Source organism: Xenopus laevis, chromosome 9_10S, assembly GCF_017654675.1.
Source record: "Xenopus laevis strain J_2021 chromosome 9_10S, Xenopus_laevis_v10.1, whole genome shotgun sequence".
Taxonomy (NCBI): Eukaryota; Metazoa; Chordata; class Amphibia; order Anura; family Pipidae; genus Xenopus; species Xenopus laevis.
The window spans coordinates 97,253,703-97,276,390 of record NC_054388.1 but is presented as its reverse complement, the minus strand read 5'-3'; the positions used below and the strand labels follow the sequence as shown (position 1 = coordinate 97,276,390).

General features: G+C 38.2%; 1 protein-coding gene across 1 annotated transcript; it reads left to right on the top strand.

Annotated features, from left to right (window-relative positions):
• The first annotated feature begins 970 nt into the window (after positions 1-970).
• Positions 971-19,827, top strand: uqcrc2.S (ubiquinol-cytochrome c reductase core protein 2 S homeolog). Its single transcript, NM_001086932.1, is given in 14 exon segments — positions 971-1,021; positions 3,242-3,319; positions 4,815-4,964; positions 5,732-5,796; positions 5,888-5,944; positions 6,747-6,871; positions 8,208-8,305; positions 8,431-8,488; positions 12,629-12,724; positions 13,945-14,144; positions 14,224-14,304; positions 15,598-15,674; positions 16,822-16,975; positions 19,500-19,827. Coding segments are annotated over 14 exon segments (1,356 nt in total). The 5' UTR covers positions 971-988; the 3' UTR covers positions 19,584-19,827.
• Positions 19,828-22,688: the final 2,861 nt, after the last annotated feature.

Below are 22,688 nucleotides of genomic sequence, written 5' to 3'. Positions count from 1 at the left end.
AAGGGGTTGTTCACCTTTGAGTTAGCTTTTAGTAGAGAGTGATATTTTGAGACAGTTTCCAATTAATTTAATCTGAATCCTGCTGAAAAAGGCCGAATCCTGAACTGAATCCTAGATTGAGTGCATCCCTAATTTTTTATCATTTGTGGTTTTTGAGTTATTTAGCTTTTTATTTTATTTTTTGAGTTAATGGTCTTTTATTCGGAAGCTCTCCAGGTCCAAATTACCCTAGCAACCATGCATTGATTTGAATAAGCCTGGAAAATAAATAGGAGAGGGTCTGAATAAAAAGATGAATACTAAAAAGTAGCATTAACACTACATTTTTTGTGGTTTTTGAGTTAATTGGCATTTATTCGGAAGCTCTTGAGTTTGCAGTTTCAGCTTTGTGGTTGCTAGGGTCCAAATTAACCTAGCAACCACGTGCTGATTTGGATGAGAGACTGGAATATGAATGGGAGAGGCCTGAATAGAAAGATGAGTAATAAAATGAAGCAATAACAATACATTTGTAGCCTTACAGAGCATTTGTTTTTAGATGGGGTCAGTGACCCTCTATAGGAATGTTGGAAAGAGCCAGGAGAGGAAGGCACGTAATTCAAAAACAATAAAAACATAAATAATGAAGCCCAATTGAAAATTGCCCATGCTATGACATGCTAAATCTGTAAAGCCCATCCTGGTATCTATATTATAACGATAATCTTCTCGCACTTCTGTTGCTGAGGTAAAACTCTCGACTAAGATTCAGAGTTTGACAGGGCTTGCTGGGAGTACGTGCTTAGACACTTCCCCACTGCTCAAATCCCGCTTTATACAGAATAGGAAAAAGCAGAGACCCAAGGTGACTGCCACAAAGTCAAGTGCACGCCCACCATCCTGTAATAAACAGAGCTGTGGCGGAAGTAGGCGGAGTCGCGCATGCCGGGTCTGTGGTGGCCGCCGCCATATTGTTTTTCTGACAGCGGCTGAAGGAGACAGTGAGGCCATGAAACTTGCTACGGGTGCCCGGATCCTCTCTGTAAGCATTTTCAGTCTCTTTTTAGTCCTTTCCCTGCTTAAAACATTAGTTTGGGGGCAGGGAGTTGAGGCCTGGTGTGTATTAGGGATACGAGCTGAAGGTCACCCCATTGCCCTGCAGGTGGGACGCAGGCACGGACTGTACGTGAAGCAGGGAAACAATTCTTCATTGAACTCCTCTTCCTTATATTTATATGTACAAAGGGAGCTAAGCATGTGGTGTCAGCTGCTGTGGAACTGTAACTCCCACTGTGTGCCTCTTTGCAAGAGCATGGAGCTGTGTCTAGTTTGAGGCTTATTCCCTGCTAGGCATTAGTGACACTGGGGATTATGGATCAAATTCTTCCCTAATATTATTCATCAGATCAAAATATGTGCCCACCGGGCAACCCAAGAGCAACATATTTGTGTTATTTTCAGAGTTGTCCTTTGTCTCTATCCCTGACTGATGGACAACTGCATGAAAGGGGTTGCTCACCTTTAAATTACATTTCAGTATTCTATTCTGCGACAATTTGCACTTGGTTTTCATTTTGTAGTATTTGCGGATTTTATTTAGCTTTTTATTCAGCAGCTCTCAACTTTACAGTTTCAGCAATTTGGTTGCTAGGGTCCAAATTGCCCCAGCAACCATGCCTTGATTTGAATAAGCCTGTAAAATGAATAGGACAGGTTCTGAATATAAAGATGAGTAATACAAAGCAGCATTAACACTACATTTGTAGACTTTCAGAGCATATTTTCTGTTTTTTTTTTGCTTTTCAGCTATGTGGTTGCTAGGGTCCAAATTAGCCCAGCAACCATGCACTGATTTAGATGAGAGACTGGAAAATGAATAGGAGAGGGTCTGAATATAAAGATGAGTAATACAAAGTAGCATTAACACTACATATGTAGACTTACAGCGCATTTTTTTGTGGTTTTTGAATTATTTAGCTTTTTATTCAGCAACTTTCCAGTTTGCAGTTTTAGCTATCTGGTTGCTAGCGTCCAAATTAACCTAGCAACCATGCACTGATTTAGATGATAGACGGGAATATGAATAGGATGGGGTCTGAATATAAAGATGATTAATACAAAGTAGCATTAACACTACATTTGTAGATTTACAGAGCATTTTTTGTGGTTTTTGAGTTAATCAGCTTTTTATTCAGCATCTCATCAGTTTAAAATTTCAGCAATTTGGTTGCACGGTCCAAATTGCCCTAGCAACCATGCATTGATTTGAATAAGCCTAGAAAATAAATAGGAGAGGGTCTGAATAAAAAGACGAGGAATAAAAAGTAGCATTAGCAGTACATTTGTAGAATTGGAGCATTTTTTGTGGTTTTTGAGTTAATTGGCTTTCACTCGGAAGCTCTCCAGTTTGCAGTTTCAGCTATGTGGTTGCTAGGGTCCAAATTACCCTAGCAACCATGCATTAATTTGAATAAGCCTGGAAAATAAATAGGAGAGGGTCTGAATATAAAGATGAGTAATACAAAGTAACATTAACACTACATTTGTAGACTTACAGAGCATTTTTTGTGGTTTTTGAGTCATTTAGCTTTTTATTCAGCAGCTTTCCAGTTTGCAGTTTTAGCTATCTGGTTGCTAGCGTCCAAATTAACCTAGCAACCATGCACTGATTTAGATGATCGACTAGATTATGAAATGGATAGATTTGCAGAGCATTTTTGTGGTTTTTGAGTTAAAATTTCAGCAATGTGGTTGCTAGGGTCCAAATTACCCTAGCAACCATGCATTGATTTGAATAAGCCTAGAAAATAAAAAGGAGAGAGTCTGAATAAAAAGATGAGTAATAAAAAGTAGCATTAACACTACATTTGTAGACTTACAGAGCATTTTTTCTGGTTTTTGAGTTTCAGCTATGTGGTTGCTAGGGTCCAAATTAACCTAGCAACCATGGACTGATTTAGATGAGCGACTGGGATATGAAAAGGAGAGTCCTGAATAAAAAGATGATTAATAAAAAGTAGCATTAACACCACATTTGTAGACTTAAAGAGCATTTTTTGTTAGATGAGGCCGGTGACCCCCATCTGAAATCTGTAGCTTGTTTACAGTCCTGTGATGAAAACTACACATTAATGGGACTCCTAATATACAGTTATATACAAAAAGTTACATGGTTCTGTGAAGTTAATTTAGTTGTGATACGAAAGATTATCTGAGAAATGGCAAAACATTGATTTGCTTACTTTTTTTTTTTTTTTTTCAGAGGAGGCTTTACTCTGCAAAAGCTGCTCCAAAATCGGAAGCAAGTGGACGGGCACGTCTGAACCCGGAGGAGCTACAGGTACATATCTATTTATATTATTTATATTTATATATATATTAATGTATTCCTAAATAACCTCTCTTAAAAAAAACAAGTCCGCACAAATTCACTGGGGCTGCCAATATGTTGGGCACCTTTTTAGTGAATATAATAATTTACCTTGGACCCAAGACCCTCCTATTCTCTGAAAAGTGTGCTGGCCTGTGGAACTGTGGGGGGCTGCCTACTGCTTCAGTGTTGCACTACAGTTCTAACCTTTGGACTTTAATTCACAATATGCAGTACAGGTACGGGACCTGTTATCCAGAATGATTGGGACCTGGGGTTTTTCGGATAAGGAATCTTTCTGTTAATTGGATCTTCCTATCGGAAGTCTACTAGAAAATCATGTCAACATTAAATAAACCCAATAGGCTGGTTTTGCTTCCCATAAGGATTAATTATATCTTAGTTGGGAATCCAGTACAAGCTACTGTTTTATTATTACAGAGAAAAAGGAAATCATTTTAAACAATTTGGATAAAATGGAGTCTATGGGAGACTGCCTTTCCGTAATTGAAAGCGTTATTATGGATAACGGGTTTCCAGATAACTGATCCCATACCTGTATAACACTAACCTTTAAACCTCAATGTCTGTTTTTTTTTTGATTCCTATCATTACTGACCCATATCCACCAGATAACATTTTTAGTTGCAGGGGCCAGATAGGAAGGCAATAATTAAAAAAAAGACCAGTTTAAATTCTAAGAATAGATCTATAATAATAGACCAAATACATATTTTAATTCTATGTTTTTTTAAAGGCTTTAGGATTCAGCGTGCTTTTTGATTACTTATCAAAACAGGGCCAGTCCCTTTGACTGTATATTGGCTTGGGTCCATCTCTTTTTGAGCACTGCAGCAATTTAGCGCACCTTGTTCTGTTTATCCAGAGATGTTATTGGTGTTTCAGGTTTTTGCTGCTTAGCTGCAAACAGATTTACCGTATATACTCGAGTATAAGCCGAGGTACCTATTGTTACCTCCAAAAACTGGGAAAGCTTATTGACTCGAGTATAAGCCTAGGGTGAGAAATGCAGCAGCTTCAGGTAAGTTTCAATAAAAAAATTGAGGGTTTCTGCTCCCATTGGAGGTGCCGGCGTCTCGTTTTTGGATGCCGGCAACCATTCTTGGACGCCTGCGAATAATCTTGGAGACTATTCTTGGACGCTGGCGACTATTCTTGGACGCCGGCGACTATTCTTAGATGCCGGCGACTGTTTTTGCGCTTGACCCGAGTATAAGCCGAGGTAGAGTTTTTCACATATTTTGGGGGCTGAAAAACTCGGCTTATACTCGAGTATATACGGTATCTGGAATGAGCTACAACATGATATATGACTGCCTACAATTATAGGTGCCCTAAGGGGTTATTTAGTTTTTATGATTGTTGTCTCTATAAACACAGTACGGTATAAATGCTGTTCTGTGAATAGCTCGCTTTGTTTCAACTATTATCTTATCATATACAGATCACAAAGTTACCGAGTGGACTGGTGATTGCATCTATAGAAAATTACTCGCCCTCATCCAAGATCGGTGTGTTTGTAAGAGCCGGAAGTAGATATGAAAACGCTGGTAATCTAGGGGTTAACCACGTGCTCCGTCTTGCATCCAGCTTGGTAAGTGCCATCCTGGCGTCTTCCGTTCAACTAATAAAAAAAACTTAAAACCAGTTTACAGTTGCAAAGTTTGGCCTGAACTGCTTTCACATATGTATGCGGTGGATATGGCTAAAAGTGTATACATTAGCGTATGAAACGTGGAGCAGAGTGATTTGGCTTACACTACCGATGCGTGCGTGGAGAGTCATGGTATGGCTTGCAGCTTAAAAAAAGACAATTAACTTTGTGTTTTTGAAAGGCAAAACCTTGCACTTTAGTAATCACTTCCCATCATGTGACAAAAAAAAGAAAGATTTTACTCTATATCCATGCTGATTAAAAGTAATTTATTATATCAAATTAAAATATATAGCATTTCCACTCATGGTTCCATGTGGGGAAATGCTATTAATTTTAATTTGATATAATTACAGCATAGATATACCTCAGTTTGGTCACTATCATGCTGTATTCTATATACATTACACCTATTAATATAGTTTTTATCCACTCGGTTTCTGTTCACTTTTTGAGCACTTCCCATTGGGCCCAGTATTGTTATGCACTCGTTCGTTTTTCCAAGCGCAATGCACTTTTTAAATGTATAAATACAATAATATTGGTCTAAATCAAAGGTATATAAAGTCCTCTACAAGGCCAAAAAATGGGCCAAGATAGGGCAGGGGTATAAAATGTTGCACTGATATTTGCTTTGCATCATGCAAGAAGATATATTTATAATTGTACCATTGCGAAGGCGTTTTTTTTGTTTTTAAATCTTTTAGACAACCAAGGGTGCGTCATCATTTAAAATAACCCGTGGAATTGAAGCTGTCGGTGGTGGATTAAGGTATATGTTTAATGGGTTAGGGGTATTATTTCTTGCAGATTTTAACATGCACGAAAAGTTGAAGTTATTTTGTTTTAATGTCTTTTTCCAGTGTGACCTCCACAAGGGAAAATATTGTGTATTCAGTAGAATGTCTGCGGGATTATGTGTGAGTATTCTGTGTATTCCATATGTATTTATTGTATAAAAGGGACCAAAATGTCAATTGTACAGACAAATGATGTGATATTTTATCACTGATTTTTTTTTTTTTTTTTAACTTAATGGGGTTGTTCACCTTTAAATTAACTTTTAGTATGATGTAGAGAGGGATATTATGAGACCATTTGCATTTGTTTTTCATGTTTTATTAGTTGTCGTTTTTCTTATTTAGCTTTTTATTCACAAGCTCTCCAGTTTGCAGTTTCAGCCATCTGTTTGCTAGGGTCTTAATTACCCTAGCAACCAAGCATTGGGTCGAGTAGGAGATTGGAATATGAATAGGAGAGGGGCTGAATTGAGAGATTAGTAATTGAAAAAAAAAAGTAGCAGTAACAATATACGTGTAGCCTTACAGAGCATTTATTTTTTTGAGACGGGGTCAGTGACCCCCATTTGAAAGATGGAAAGAGTCAGAAGAAAAAGGTGAATAATTTAAAACCGATAAAAAGAAAAAAATGAAGACTAATTGAAAGGTTGCTTAGAATTAGCCATTCTATAACTTTAAGTTGAACCACCCCTTTAAGATCCTTAGCCCTGGTTTTGCTATATATATATTTATTTGCATTTAGCATTTTTTCAGAATTCAGTTTGAATTTGTCCAAATAATATGTGAACTCGGTCTTGTATATATATATATTCTTAAATTGGATTATAAATAAATTGTTTTTTACGGAGACCTCCAGTGGCAGACACAATTCATAAAATATCCATATGTCATGTATTTATTTATTTGATCTGCATTGCTTCAGAGACACTGTAATGGAATACCTCATCAATGTTACCACTGCTCCAGAATTCAGGAGATGGGAGGTATCTGATCTACAATCAAAAGTAAAACTTGATAAGGCCATTGCCTATCAAAACCCACAAGTTGGTAAGTTATGCACCCCCACTTATTACCCTTGAGATACATTTTTGTATATTTAGTGTACCTCTCTGGTGTTTCAGCTGTGCCACAGGCCAGGAAGAGAAGGAATTTCTGAAAAACCCAGATTAAACTAGTTTTATTCTGTTCAAGGGTTAAATACATTTATGATGCAGCTGTCTGTGTCAGTTAAATGTCTGGTTATATTCTTTATCTGGATCAACCACAAGTTTCATTGAATTCACTCAAAAGATTTTGCAACCTCAACTACGGCTACATCCTAATTGTTGTTCTCTCTGCTGAATGACATCTCTCGGCCTTCCATCAGAGCCAAACTATAGAATGAAGGATTTAACTTTATTTGAATGTTTGTTTATTCAGATATGTGCCTATAAATGTTGCTCTGCTGTTGACCACACAATGGGCTGAATCCCTTATTTTTGGAACAATACAATTATTACTACGTATTTATAAAGTGACAACATATTCCACAGCATTCAAAGCTGAAAAAGGAGAAAAGGCTCAGGATACGCAGCAGAAAACAGATAAGCTCCGTAGTATACAATGGGATTCTTCAGGACTTATCCAGTATCTACTGTGTATCCTGTGCTTGAATGGCTGCCCCCATGGCTACACAGCAGCTTGTTTATATAAACTATAGTAGTACTTATCTGTTATCTACTGTGTATCCTGTGCTTGAATGGCTGCTCCCATGGCTACACAGCAGCTTGTTTATATAAACTATAGTAGTACTTATCTGTTATCTACTGTGTATCCTGTGCTTGAATGGCTGCCCCCATGGCTACACAGCAGCTTGTTTATATAAACTATAGTAGTACTTATCTGTTATCTACTGTGTATCCTGTGCTTGAATGGCTGCCCCCATGGCTACACAGCAGCTTGTTTATATAAACTATAGTAGTACTATCTGTTATCTACTGTGTATCCTGTGCTTGAATGGCTGTCCCCATGGCTACACAGCAGCTTGTTTATATAAACTATAGTAGTACTTATCTGTTATCTACTGTGTATCCTGTGCTTGAATGGCTGCCCCCATGGCTACACAGCAGCTTGTTTATATAAACTATAGTAGAGTTTCTGAAGGAAACACAACAGTATTTCCAGCGCAAGGCAACACTACATTGTAGTATCATTCCTTTTTAAAAACACTTTAATTTTTTGTTGAACCTGTAAACTTTAAGATTTCAGTCTTGCAGAAATGAATGGGCTTTAATTTAGAGGATGTTTGTTGCCTATTTATTGGAAGAGCTGTCAATCTAAATCCATTTGTTGTTTGATATACAACACTGTGCTTAATTAGCTCTTTATTCCTGCTTTTGGACAGGAGTTCTAGAAAATCTTCATGCAGCTGCTTACAGAAATACACTGGCTAACTCCTTGTACTGTCCTGACTACAGGATTGGAAAAATTACATCAGATGAGGTACAGCTTAAAGTTTATTTTCTACTGTTCCTCATACTCTTTTTGTATGAAGTGCAGCACAACATGGGCCCTTCATCTACTGTACGGTAGTGATTTATTTTTTTTCCTTTTTTTTTTCCTTTCAGTTGCAGCAGTTTGTACAGAACCATTTTACAAGCTCAAGGATGGCACTGGTTGGATTAGGTTTGTAAAAGATGTGACATACTCTATTCATGCGTGGGGCTTGTAATTAAAAATAACAATGCATTAAACAACGTAGGTCTCTATAAAAAGATTTTGCATAAAACAGCTTATATCTAAAACCATGCTTCATGTTAATAAACCATTTTCATAATATACTTTTTTAGTAGTATGTGCCATTGGGTAATCATAAATAGAAAATTGCCATTTTAAAAAAATAAGTGCCCTCCCCTGGGATCATACGATTCCCAGTGCACACAAACATACCAAACAAACTATACTTGTTAGGTCACATGAGCCAATTAACAGACAGAGATCTCTCATTTGCTTCCACACGTCTTCCTGTTAGAGCTGCAGTATTTCTGGTCAGGTGATCTCTGAGGCAGCACACAGACCATCACAAAATGATGGTTCAAGGCAAGAGATGTAAAAGGGCAAGATTTACTTTAATATATAGACCAGTTTGGTAAGATTCTTTAATATGTCATTTAATATGCTATAAACTATCTGTTGCTCAAGTATTAATTTTTAGGGTATAGTTTTCCTTTAAGTAGCACATTATTTTTTAAAAAGATTTTATTTTGCATTTTTAAATACAAAAGCACGGTGGTAAACAGCCCCCCTAAATAAAAAAGGGAAAGAAGGAGAGAAAAGTGAGGGGGTGGATATCTTGAGTAATAATACAAATAAACCACCAGCTTTGAATTCACTGCTAGTACCGTATATACTCGAGTATAAGCCGATCCGAGTATAAGCCGAGGTACCTAATTTTACCTACGAAAACTGGTAAAACTTATTGACTCTAGTATAAGCCTAGACACAACTACAGCCCTGTCTCCCAGCAGCGCACCTTCCGCCAAAGAGACTCCCCCAGCGATCGACCGGACTTCTTTGCAAAGTTGATGGTGACAGAGAATTGTGCAGAGAGTGCTGTGTGTCATAAAACCATCACTGATCTTTTGTATAACCAACAGATGGCGCTGTGTGATATTGCCATCACTGTTAATCCTTTATTCAACCAACAGATGGTGCTGTGTGATATTGCAGTTACTGTTATTCTTTCATATAACCAACAGATGGCGCTGTGTGATATTGCAGTCACTGTTATTCTTTGATACAACCAACAGATGGTGCTGTGTGATATTGCAGTTACTGTTATTCTTTGATATAACCAACAGATGGCGCTGTGTGATATTGCAGTCACTGTTATTCTTTGATATAACCAACAGATGGCGCTGTGTGATATTGCAGTCACTGTTATTCTTTTATACAACCAACAGATGGCGCTGTGTGATATTGCAGTCACTGTTATTCTTTTATACAACCAACAGATGGCGCTGTGTGATATTGCAGTCACTGTTATTCTTTGATACAACCAACAGAGGGCGCTGTGTGATATTGCAGTCACTGTTATTCTTTGATACAACCAACAGATGGCGCTGTGTGATATTGCAGTCACTGTTATTCTTTGATACAACCAACAGATGGCGCTGTGTGATATTGCAGTCACTGTTATTCTTTGATATAACCAACAGAGGGCGCACTGTTATTCTTTCATAAAACCAACAGAGGGCATTGTGGGATATTGCAGTCTCTCCCCAAGTGAACTGTTGGTATAGGAATGATTAAAAGTGACTGCAATCTCGGCTACTGCCCGCTGACCCGAGTATAAGCCGAGGTAGACTTTTTCAGCACATTTTGGATGCTGAAAAACTCGGCTTATACTCGAGTATATACGGTATATAGATCTCCATTAACTTGTTACATTTGCCTCCAGCCAAGATCCCCCAATGGCTTCAAATTTAGAGGGACATCCCAGGGCATTATATACAAGCTTCTGTTTGGGTAGTGAATTACTTATAAGCTTTTTCCAGAAGTTCAGCGCAGGTGGGCCTAGGGATTTTCAGTGTAACAATATTGCTTTTTTGGCATAATAAAACAGTTGCAAGTAACATAGTCGAGCAGGGTGCCTCAGCTGTAGAGTTTCCGTGATACCCAGGAGACATGGGTCAGGTGACAGTATATTAGTGAGTGGTAAAGCAGTTTCAGCATAGTTAAAGGGGTTGTTCACCTTTCAATGAACTTTTAATATGACGTAGAGAGGGATATTTTGAGGCAATTTGCAATTGGTTTTCGTTTTTTATTATTCGTGGTCTTTGAGTTATTTACCTTTTTATTCTGCAGCTCTCCAGTTTGCAATATCGGCAAACTGGTTGCTAGAGTCCAAATTACCCTAGCAACCATGCATTGATTTGAATGAGAATATGGAATATGAATAGGAGAGGCCTGGATAGAAAGATGAGTAATAAAAAGTAGCAATAACAATAAATGTGAAGCCTTACAGAACATTTGTTTTTAAACGGGGTCAGTGACCCCCATTTGAGAGCTGGAAAGAGTCAGTAGAAGAAGGCAAATAATTCAAAAACTATACAAAATTAATAATGATCAATTGAAAAATTGCTTAGATTTGGCCATTCTATAACTTACTAAAAGTTAACTTGAAGATGAACCACTCCTTTAAGCATTTCTTGCCAAAACCACTATATCACCGGATCGATTCTCAGAAAATGTGGAAAAAGTTGCCCACAGCATTAAGGCATTTGGGTAACTGGTCAGAAACCCCGAGATGTATTCTAGCTAGTCTTTGTGGGGTGAGATATACTCCATTGTAGCACATGATGTTTAATACAAATACGTAACAGGAGACATACAGAATAGAATAGATGAAAACCCCATAATATTGTTGGCAATAATGAATAATATATGGTGCTGGTGGCTAAATAATATTATCATCAAAAACTACCCTTTTTCTTTCATGTTTTCTGGGAATGCCCAGTCATGAAAAATTTTGGTTGGCTGTTTTAAAGTATATCAATTAGTCTGGCCCTCCCCAACATTCAGTGCCCGAAGGTATCTTTTTACTCGGGGGTGCTGGAAGACTTGGGACAATCATACCAGGTCCGGACTGAGAATTAAATTAGGCCCTGGCATTTCAGGTACACAGAGGCCCACTCAGCCAACATAGAGGCCCAAACAGCCCCCATCAGCCCATTAAATACCGTCTTTCAATGGGACCTTATAGCAGCTCCTTTGGCATTTCCAAGAACCCACAGATTGCCAGTCCAGGCCTGAATCATACCAACAGTTATGCTATCTCTAGCTATATTGTTGACTTGGAAATCTAGATTGGCTTCAGCATTTACTTTCTGGAAAAAACTAATGATGTGTTACCCAAGCAAAAGTTGGTGTACTTGTCAGGAAGATGTTCAGCTAAGTTCAATGCAATATGGGACACTTGGTGTTAGGGATACAACGAATCCAGGATTCGGGTTCAGGATTCAGCCTTTTTCAACAGGATTCGGCCGAATCCTAATTTGCATTTGCAAATTGGGGCAGGGAGGGAAATTGCGTGACTTTTTGTAAAAAAACAAGGAAGTAAAAAATGTTTCCCTTCCCACCCCTAATTTGCATATGCAGATTCCGTATTCGGCTGATTCTTTCGCAAAGGATTTGGGGGTTCGGTGAATCCAAAAAAAATGGATTTGATGCTTCCCTACTCTGTATAAATAGACATGATTCTGTCTATCTCTACCTTCTTTCTCTGCTTTACTGATTATTAGGGATGCACCGAATCCAAGATTCGGTTCGGGATTCAGCCAGGATTCTGCCTTTTTCAGCAAGATTTGGCCGAGTCCTTGTGGCTGGCCGAACCGAATCCAAATCCTAATTTGCATATGTAAATTAGGGGAGGGAAAAAGATTTTGTTCCCACTTTTCCTTTCCTGCTCCTAATTTGCATATGCAAATTAGGATTTGGTTCGGTATTTGGACGAATCTTTCACCAAGGATTCAGGGAATTGGTTGAATCCCAAATAGTGGATTTGGTGCATCCCTACTGATTATTGTAACTTTAAAGCAATAAATAAAAACTACCCCTTTATTGGAGCCCTTACCACAGTCCCTGTCTGTGTTTTAAATTAGGGCTTTTGTGTTCTAACCGTCCCTGCCAGAAGCAAAGTAGGAGGGGAATAGCCAATCACAGCCCTGCAGTCACATATGCAAAAACATATATAATATTCTGGATTCATTGAAATTCATTCAAAAAGGGTATGTGATTCTCAGATGTGCATATGGTTCATTTCAGGCGTGAGCCACTCTGAGCTTAGACAAGTGGGCGAGCAGTTCCTGAACATAAGGAGCGGATCAGGTTCTGCCGGTGTGAAAGCACAGTATTATGGAGGTAAGAGACATTTTCCTTGTTTGAGTAAAATATTGTAGGAAAACTTGTAAAGCAAATTGTAAATAGATAATTATGGTTTATTATTGAATTATATCACTGCTGTTATAATTTTGCATTAGTAAACATTAGAATAAAAGAGACCACCTGGTGTGAAAAATATATAAACATATTAAAAGGCACCAGCAGCCCCGTCCTCCCAAAAAAAATGACAGCTGGAAAAAAGTTTCAATATTATTCTTATAGGGATAATGTCATGGGATTTTTTTTTTTTTAAACACAACAGTTAATAATACAGGTATAGGATCCCTTATCCGGAAACCCGATATCCAGAAAGCTCCGAATTGAGGAATGGCTGTCTCCTATAGACTCCATTTTATCCAAATAATCAAAAAATTTTAAAATTATTTCCTTTTTCTCTGTAATAATAAAACAGTAGCTTGTACTTGATCCCAACTAAGATATAATTAATTCTTATTGGAAGCAAAACCAGCCTATTGGGTTTATTTAATGTTTAAATGAATTTCTAGTAGACTTAAGGTATGAAGACCCAAATTACGGAAAGATCCGTTATCCGGAAAACCCCAGGTCCCGAGCATTCTGGATAACAGGTCCCATACCTTTACTGCTCCAACAGAATGCTGCACTGAAATCCATTTCCCAAAAGAGCAAACAGATTTTTTTTATATTTCATTTTGAAACCTGACATAGGGCTAGACATATTGTCAGTTTCCCAGCTGCCCCCAGTCATTTGACTTGTGCTCTGATAAACTTCAGTCACTCTTTACTGCTGTACTGCAAGTTGGAGTGATATCCCCCCTCCCTTTCCCCCCAGCAGCCTAACAGAACAATGGGAAGGTAACCAGATAGCAGTTTCCTAACACAAGATAACAGCTGCCTTGTAGAACAGCACTCAATATTAAAATCCAGGTCCCACTGCAACACATTCAGTTATATTGAGTAGGAGAAACAACAGCCTGCCAGAAATCAGTTCCTTCCTAAAGTGCTGGTTCTTTCTGAAAGCACATGACCAGGCAAAATGACCTGAGATGCACCTACACACCAATATTACAACTAAAAAAATTACACTTTTTGGTTCAGGAATGAAATTTTATATTGAAGAGTGAAGTAGGGAGCAAGTGTGGGCATTATTCATTTTTAAAGTTTCTAACAACCAGCATTTCATCTTTGAAAAAAACATATTGCATTTTCTCTTTCTGCAGCTGAAATCCGAGAACATAATGGAGACAGCCTTGTTCACGCTGCTGTTGTTGCCGAAGGAGCATCTACAGGTAGTCGTGAAGCAAATGCATTCAGTGTGCTTCAGCACATTCTAGGAGCTGGGCCCTTCATCAAAAGAGGAAACAATACGAGCAGCAAACTGTCTCAGGCTGTGAACAAAGCAACCAATCAGCCATTTGATGTGAGTAAAATACCATGTGAGATTGTTTTATCAAAACACGACTGTTTTTAACTTGTTTTTATTTTAAAATCTCTGTTAGGTCTCTGCTTTCAATGCCAGCTACTCGGATTCTGGACTGTTTGGTGTGTATACTGTCTCTCAGGCAGCAGCAGCAAGTGAGGTGAGTTATATCTTTATATAATGTCAACACATAACAACAAAATGTCCAGCAAACTGTAGCCTTATATTTGTAGTTTTTTTGTTAGCCCCCTGTTTGTTCTGATATTACTGCTAGTGCTCCTAACAAAAGAAATTTCCACCGCAGAAGGGCTAAAAAGATCCAGCACTTTAAATAATTGATCAGTAAGACTAAAAACAAAAGCCAAATTAAATCACTCGCATATTCAGAAATACTTTACTCTAGGGGGCAGATTTATCACGGGTCCAATTGAAAATTCAAATTTTCAGGGTTCTTTTTTTTTTTCATTGGCCAAAACTGTCAAATTTGACTAGGGATTTGTTCAAATTCAATTAGTGTTTTTTGAAAGAATTACATTTTCGAGATTTATCATACTCTTTAAGAACTCGAATTCGACTATTCACCACCTTAAAGGACCGGTAACATCAATTCCATTTTTAAAATTCGTTAGTATACATGAAAAAAAAAAAACTACAAAGACAAATTAAACTTTGAAATCGCCAAGTCTTTTTTAAGAAATAACCGAAACTCCACTTGCGCTCCTCTGCGGAAAGGGTGACAATCCATCGTCCGGCGCTTGATTTCTCATCCCTGGCTATCTCCTATAAGGAAGGCTGGGAGGAGAAATTGAGCGCCGCGTGATGGATCGCCTTTTCTGAAGAGGAGCGCAAGCAGAGTTTCTTAATAAAGACTTAGCGATTTCAAAGTTTAATTTGTATTTGTGTTTTTTTAATTTACATTACTGGTCCTTTGAAACTGCCGAATTGCTGTTTTAGTCAATGGGAGACATCCTGGGTTAAATTTGGAGTTATTTGCAGCCTACCTTACATTCTAGTTTTTTGGGTTTTTTTGGAGAAAAAAAACTGGAATCGAGTTTTTGATTGATTGATCCTATTCACCTGAGTTGAACAAATTAGATTTTTTAAATAAATGTCAATGGGTCGAATTTATGGGAGTTTAGGGGAGTTAAAAAAAAAAAAATTGGACTTTTGATAAATGTGCCTCTAAATCTTCAAATATTCAACATACAAGAAATCCATCATCATCCAGCTCTAAAAATATAAAGATGTCAGCTAGGCATTCATTAATCTGAATAAAAGCATTTGTCCGGTCGCACTGTGATCACTGTGATTAAATTTCACAGTAGGGTTTGTCTTATCCCTTGTGAATTTCATATTATGTTAGTTTTTCAGAAATCACAGCTAATTCTTTATTCACAACAGTCTTCAGTAGGATCAGGAAATGTGTACATAAGTATATTTGTCAATGTTTTAGGTTATCAATGCTGCTCTTAACCAAGTGAAGGCGGTGGCTCAGGGGAATGTCACAGAAGCTGATGTTACTAGGGCAAAGTAAGTGATTCCTATTGTTTACAGATTATCAGTAGTACAGTTATGGGACCTGTTATACAGAATGCTTGGAACCTGGGGTGTTCATACCTTGAGTCTACTAGAAAATCATATAAACATTAAATAAACCCAATAGGCTGGTTTTGCTTCTAATAAGGATTAATTATAGCTTAGTTTGGATCAAGTACAACCTACTGTTTTATTATCACAGAGAAAAAAAAATATTTTTAAAGATTTGGATAAAATGGAGTCTATAGGAGATGAATTATCAGTTATTCTGAGCTTTCTGGATAACAGGTTTCCAGATAACGGATCCCATACCTGTAATTGTGACCCGGTACTGTTATTAATCAGTTTAAAAATATATAATGGGTAACCTAACCACTGATAATGCATGACTTATTACTGGGGATGCACTAATCCAGGATTTGGTTCGCGATTCGGCCTTTTTCAGCAGGATTTGGATTCGGCTGAATCTTTCTGCCCAGCTGAACCGAATCCTAATTTGCATAAGCAAATTAGGGGTCGGGAGGGAAATCGCGTGACTTTTTGTCACAAAACAAGGAAGTAAAAAATGTTTTCCCCTACCCACCCCTAATTTGCATATGCAAATTAGGATTCAGTTCGGTATTCGACCAAATCTTTCAGGAAGGATTCGGGGGTTCGGCCAAATCCAAAATAGTGGATTTGGTGCATCCCTAAATTATATACATATATTTACATTGCGGGAACTGTAGCTGTTAAAGGAGACATTTTGTGTTAAAAATAAGAATGTACCAGTGCATTATATTCATTTAGATATAGAAGAATGAGGTGAAGCTACAAGAAGGAGTGAAACATCTATTCACTGCCTTCATACAAAATTTTAAAAAAAAAAAAGCAGATCATCCACTTTGCAGATTTATCAAAATGTGAGATTAGAATTTACCACAGAAAAACTCACCCATGTTCTATTTATTCCTAGGGGATTTTTAGAATCCTGTTAATCAATGGAGTTCACCATTTGGTAAATATGCTACTAAAAATCCCCTAGGAATAAATCGAAAGTGAGTGAGTTTTATTGTGCTGAGTTCTAAATTCACACGTTGCTAAATCTGCCCCTTAACGTGTGAAACTTAACCCCGCCTTCACTTTTCTTTTGCTGCTTTAGGAACCAGCTGAAATCCCAGTACCTGATGCCTCTGGAGAGTTCCTGTGGTCTGATAGGTGACATTGGCTCCCAGGCATTGGCATCTGGAACATATACAACCCCAACTGAAACCATCCAGCAGATTGATTCTGTGACCAGCGCGGATGTTGTCAGTGTGAGTGTTAATTGTATTGAAGTGGTTACACCGCACTCCTGGAACTTTACTCACTTCTTCTGCTTTAGTGGTGCTGGTTATCCTCCGGCCTGACGAGGCCCTCCAATAGTAGCAATTTCAATTTCAAGTGTGTGCGGATCCATAATTGAAATTGCTACTAGTGTGAGTGTTAATCCATTAAAGGAAAACTATACCCCCAAAATGAACACTTAAGCAACAGTTTATATCATATTAAGTGACATATTAAAGAATCTTACCAAACTGGAATATATATTTAAGTAAATATTGCCCTTTTACATCACTAGCCTTGAGCCACCATTTTGTGATGGTCTGTGTGCTGCCTCAGAGATCACCTGACCAGAAATACTACAGCTCTAACTGTAACAGGAAGAAGTGTGGAAGCAAAAGACACAACTCTCTGTTAATTGGCTCATGTGATCTAACATGTATGGTTTGTTGGTATGTTTGTGTGCACTGCGAATCCTACGTTCCCAGGGGTGGCCCTTATTTTTTCTATTTATGATTACCCAATGGCACATACTACTAAAAAAGTATATTATTATGAAAATGGTTTATTTACATGAAGCAGGGTTTTACATATGATCTGTTTAATGCAATATCTTTTTATAGAGACCTACATTGTTCAGGGGGTATAGTTTTCCTTTAAGGAGGGTTGTGGGCAATGATTAAAACTACTTTATACCTATGTTTTTTTAGTCCTATAGAGCATTCAGGTCTGAGCACGAAATAGTCGATGTGGCTGGAGTAATTTTATTGTATTGTTGTGTAACTAGGCATTACACTCAAATGGAGTAGAATACATTTGCAAGTAAAATAGTTCTGCAGATTTAAGGGATAAATTAAAATTCTTTGTATGTCATATTTTTAGAGATGCATTGAATCCAGGATTCAGTTCGGGATTCGGCCAGGATTCTGTCTTTTTCAGTCGGATTCTGACGGATTCTTCTGGCCGCCCGAACCAAATCTGAATCCTAATTTACATATGAAAATTAGGGACGGGAGTGAAATCGTGTGACTTTTGTCACAAAACAAGGAAGTAAAAAATGGTTTCCCTTTGCCCCTAATTTGCATATGCAAATTAGGATTCAGATATGGTTCGGTATTCGGCTGAATCTTTCTCGAAGGGTTCGGCCAAATCCAGAATAGGTGGATTTGGTGCATCAATACATATTTTCGAATTATACTACCAGCCACAGGTTTTCAAGGGCTTCCTTGAATATAGTTTCTTGTATACACTACTGCCCTATGACACCAAAGTAGACCTTGGAGTTGCATTATGTACTTATGCAGGAAAACCTTTTTACTGCGCCTGCATATTCAACAAAGCCAATTGCACACAAGGCATGCATGAGCCAGCAGCTTAGGTGGTGAACTCACGTGACGTGATTAGGAATGCACCCAATCCTTCTGCCCGGCCGAACCGAATCCTAATTTGCATATGCAAAGTCACGTGATTTAACTCCCTGCCCCTAATTTGCATGTGCAAACATGGGGGCAGGGAGGGAAATCACGCGACTTTTCCCTTTCCCACCCCTAATTTGCATATGCAAATTAGGATTTGGTTCGGTATTCGGCCGAATCTTTCTCGAAGGATTCGGGGGTTCAGCCGAATCCAAAATTGTGGATTCGGTGCATCCCACCTAAGCTGCTGGCTCATGTATGCAAAGTAGTGGTTATTTCTCATTCATTTATTCTTTGCAAGTTTTATTGCATTAAAAAAAGTATCATTACAGAACGAAACAAAGGAAAAAGAAAGGAAGGAAAAACATTCAGCATATCCATTTTCCAGTGAATTATTTGGACAGATGATTTTTACAGAACGTTCCTTTAATGTATGCGAGGAGTAGATTAGCACCATTTGTGACCACTAGAAGAGCTACAAGGAAAACTATACCCCCAAAATGAACACTTAAGCAACAGATAGTTCATATCATATTAAGTGGCATATTAAAGAATCTTGCCAAACTGGAATATATATTTAAGTAAATATTTCCCTTTTACGTGTCTTGCCTTGAGACACCATTTTGTGATGGTCTCTGTGCTGTCTCAGAGATCACCTGACCAGAAATACTACAACTCTAACTGTAACAGGAAGAAGTGTGGAAGCAAAAGACACAACTGTCTGTTAATTGGCTCATGTGACCTTACATGTATGGTTTGTTGGTATGTTTGTGAGTACAGTGAATCCTACAATCTCAGGGGGCGGCCCTTAGTTTTTTAAAATGGCAATTTTCTATTTATGATTACCCAATGGCACATACTACTAGAAAAGTATATTATTATGAAAATGGTTTATTTACATGAAGCAGGATTTTACATATGAGCTGTTTTATGCAATATCTTTTTATACACACACACACACACACGTACACGTACGTTCTGCTCATTATATAAAAGTATGCTTTCTGGACACAGCTGATTATTATACTTGATGAAAGGTATCTGACTTGTTCAATTATGCTAGATTGTAATATATAATATGTATTTGTCTTGCATTGTTTAGGCTGCAAAGAAGTTTGCTTCTGGAAAGAAATCTATGGCAGCTACTGGAAATTTGGAGAATACTCCTTTTGTTTCTGACCTGTGATTATGATTTATGCTGCCGATTCTCTGCATAAAGGGTTTACACTTGGTCCATTGTGGAAGAAGGAGCAGGTTGATGTCATCAATTCTCTGTGAATAACTTGTGTGTATATTTATCACTGCAGACACCAGAGAATGGAAGCAGGATAAACATTACTGTCACAGTTTTGGGGAGGAATTGATCCTGGTTATTGACTGCCCTAAAGGCATGGATGTCAAACATTTAATTAAAGAACTATTTCTATCAATAACTGTCTTGTCATTACAGTTGCTTGTATAATATACAATTTTGAAACAAATCTTCTGCTCTCAACAAAGAGGTAGCATTTTCGCTGATGCTGACACTGCAGCCAGGGCCGCCATCAGAGGGGCACAGGGGGTACAAGTGTACCGGGCCTGGGCCTGAAGGGGGGCCCAGCAGTGCTGAACGTTTCAAAAGAGCCGGGCCCCCTTGACCGTGCCAAAGCCATGCCGCCTCCTTCTGAAATCCCCACAGCCAGAATGCAGAAGTGCTGAACAGCCAAAGTCCTGAAGCGACGAAAAAACCCGAAGTCAAGAAAACAGACGAAATTTAAGTCCTGAAGCGGCGAAAAGACCCAAAGTCACAAAAGGAGGCGAAGTTGAAGTCCTGAAGCCACGAGTTTAATTCCTCTGAATACCAATGTGTGTATTATTTTAATATTCTATTGGCCCCTGGCGCCAATGTTTTTTTTTTTTAAAACTATTCTTTTGGGCCCCAATTTTTTTTTAACTTGTAAGGAGGGCCCTGGCACCAATGGTTTTTTAAAAAAAAAAAAAAAACTTTTTTTGGGGGGCCCTGGCACCAATATTTTTTTTATAACGTGTGGGGGGGGGGGTTACCTTTTTTAGCGCTGATGTCTGTGTGCTCTTTGACTGTGATGTGGAGTGGCCAGGGGCCCTGAAAATGTTGTTGTGCGGGGCCTCGTGACTGCAGCCATTCATTTTTTTTCCATTCCGGCCCAAATAAGCAGGTACAACTTTAACTGTAGTTTCTGTGGGACAGATGTGACTACTGCACATTAATGTAAAAGGTGACTTCTCTATACAACAACTCTCTATTCTGTCACAAGCCACTCTGTCTTCTGATTTGCTCTTTTTATGCCACCTCTTAGGACATGTAAATAAATCTTCACTTCTTTGTGTGGATCATCACAAATGTCAAAATAGAAGGACATTTCAGGTGGCATACAAACAGCATAACTGTTTTCTATTATTGTCGGGCTATAGCAGTGAATTCTATATAACTTAAATATATATATATATATATATATATATATATATATATATATGTATGTATGTATGTATGTATGTACAGTATGGGACCTGCTATCCAGAATGCACTGGACCTGTGGTTTTCCAGGTAACGGATCTTTCCGTAATTTGGGTCTTCATGCCTTATGTCTACTAGAAATTGATTTAAACATTAAATAAACCCAATAGGCTGGTTTTGCTTCCAATAAGGATTAATTATATCTTAGTTTGGATCAAGTACAAGCTACTGTTTTATTATTACAGAGAAAAAAGGAAATCATTTTAAAAAATTTGGATTATTTGGATAAAATGGAGTCTATGGGAGACAGTCATTCCGTAATTCAGAGCTTTCTGGATATTGGGTTTCCGGATAAGGGATCCTATATATATATATATATATCTATCTATCTATCTCTCTATATCTATATCTAGTGAATAAAGTACCCCATCTTGTAAATTATAAGTTACCGAGGAGTTTCATGACCGTATAAAAACACGAGGCCACCATGCTTCACTGTCTGCACTCTGAACTGTGACTTGAATTCAGTGTTTGGGGGTCGTCTGACAAACTATCTGTGGCCCCTAGACCCAAAAAGAACGATCTTGCTTTCATCAGTCCACAAAATGTTGTGCCATTTCTCTTTAGACCAATCAATGTGTTCTTTGGCAAATTGTAAGCTCTTCGGCACACGTCTCTTTTCCAACAATGGGACTTTTTCCCAAAATGTAATACAGACAGTTGTGAACTCTTGTCACGTCTAATCCATCAGCCGGGGTTATATGTCCCCTCATATTTCCAAAATGGTCACTAGGTAACTAAATACAAACCAAAACCCCCAAGAACATTATATACATGCCACCAAATATAAATGTATCTACTGCCAAGGTCATGTCCCAATCTTGACAACCATACATACTGTATGTATCAGGAATCACCGGTGTTACTAACATAAATCAAAACATCCATCCTGGAACCCTTATCCTGGAGAAAAATTTCAATCACTACGATAGTTGCATATTAGTCAGGCTGGACATAAACATCCCAAAAGAATCTTACCAACATTAGTGGTAAATTAATTGTTTGGGTCCAAATCTGGAGGAGGCAGGAGGTATAGGGGGCCCCATGAGGCCTAAATAATGAGTCATTTCAACATATATTGGTAAAACAGGACAATCTCTGGATATGTTGGGGGACCTAAAAATAATTTGCTGTGGGGCCCAGTAACATCTAGTTACTCCTCTTGTTAGGGTCAGTCAGTCACAAGCCAAAACGGCTAGCCCAATGCACATTTCACCCATTGCATAGGCTTCCTCAGGGGAACCGCAAGTGAACTGTAAGGTTCAATAAGAACAATGTGTCTATTGAGGTGTCCCTTGATGACCTCTTCATCTAGTGATGCAGACTGTAGTGATCCCCAACCAGTGACTTGTGAGCAAAGGCAGGTTCTTAATTTTGTATTTCTGGCTTGGAGGCAAATTTGGTTGTTTAAAACCAGTCCACATGGGGGCTGCCAAAAACCCAATTGCAGCTCTTATTGTATTTGGTACCCCCTGGAACTATTTACATACTTGTCTTGCTCCCCAACTTTTTATTACATTTGAATGTGCCTCACAGGTACATAGTTACATAATTAGTTACATAGTTAAATCGGGTTGAAAAAGACAAAGTCCATCAAGTTCAACCCCTCCAAATGAAAACCCAGCATCCATACACACACCCCCCCTACTCTCACATAAATTATATATACCCATATCTATATTAACTATAGAGTTAGTATAAAAGGTTGGGTGGTGACCCCCTGATCCAGTGGATGACAAATAAAATTCCTCAAAAGGC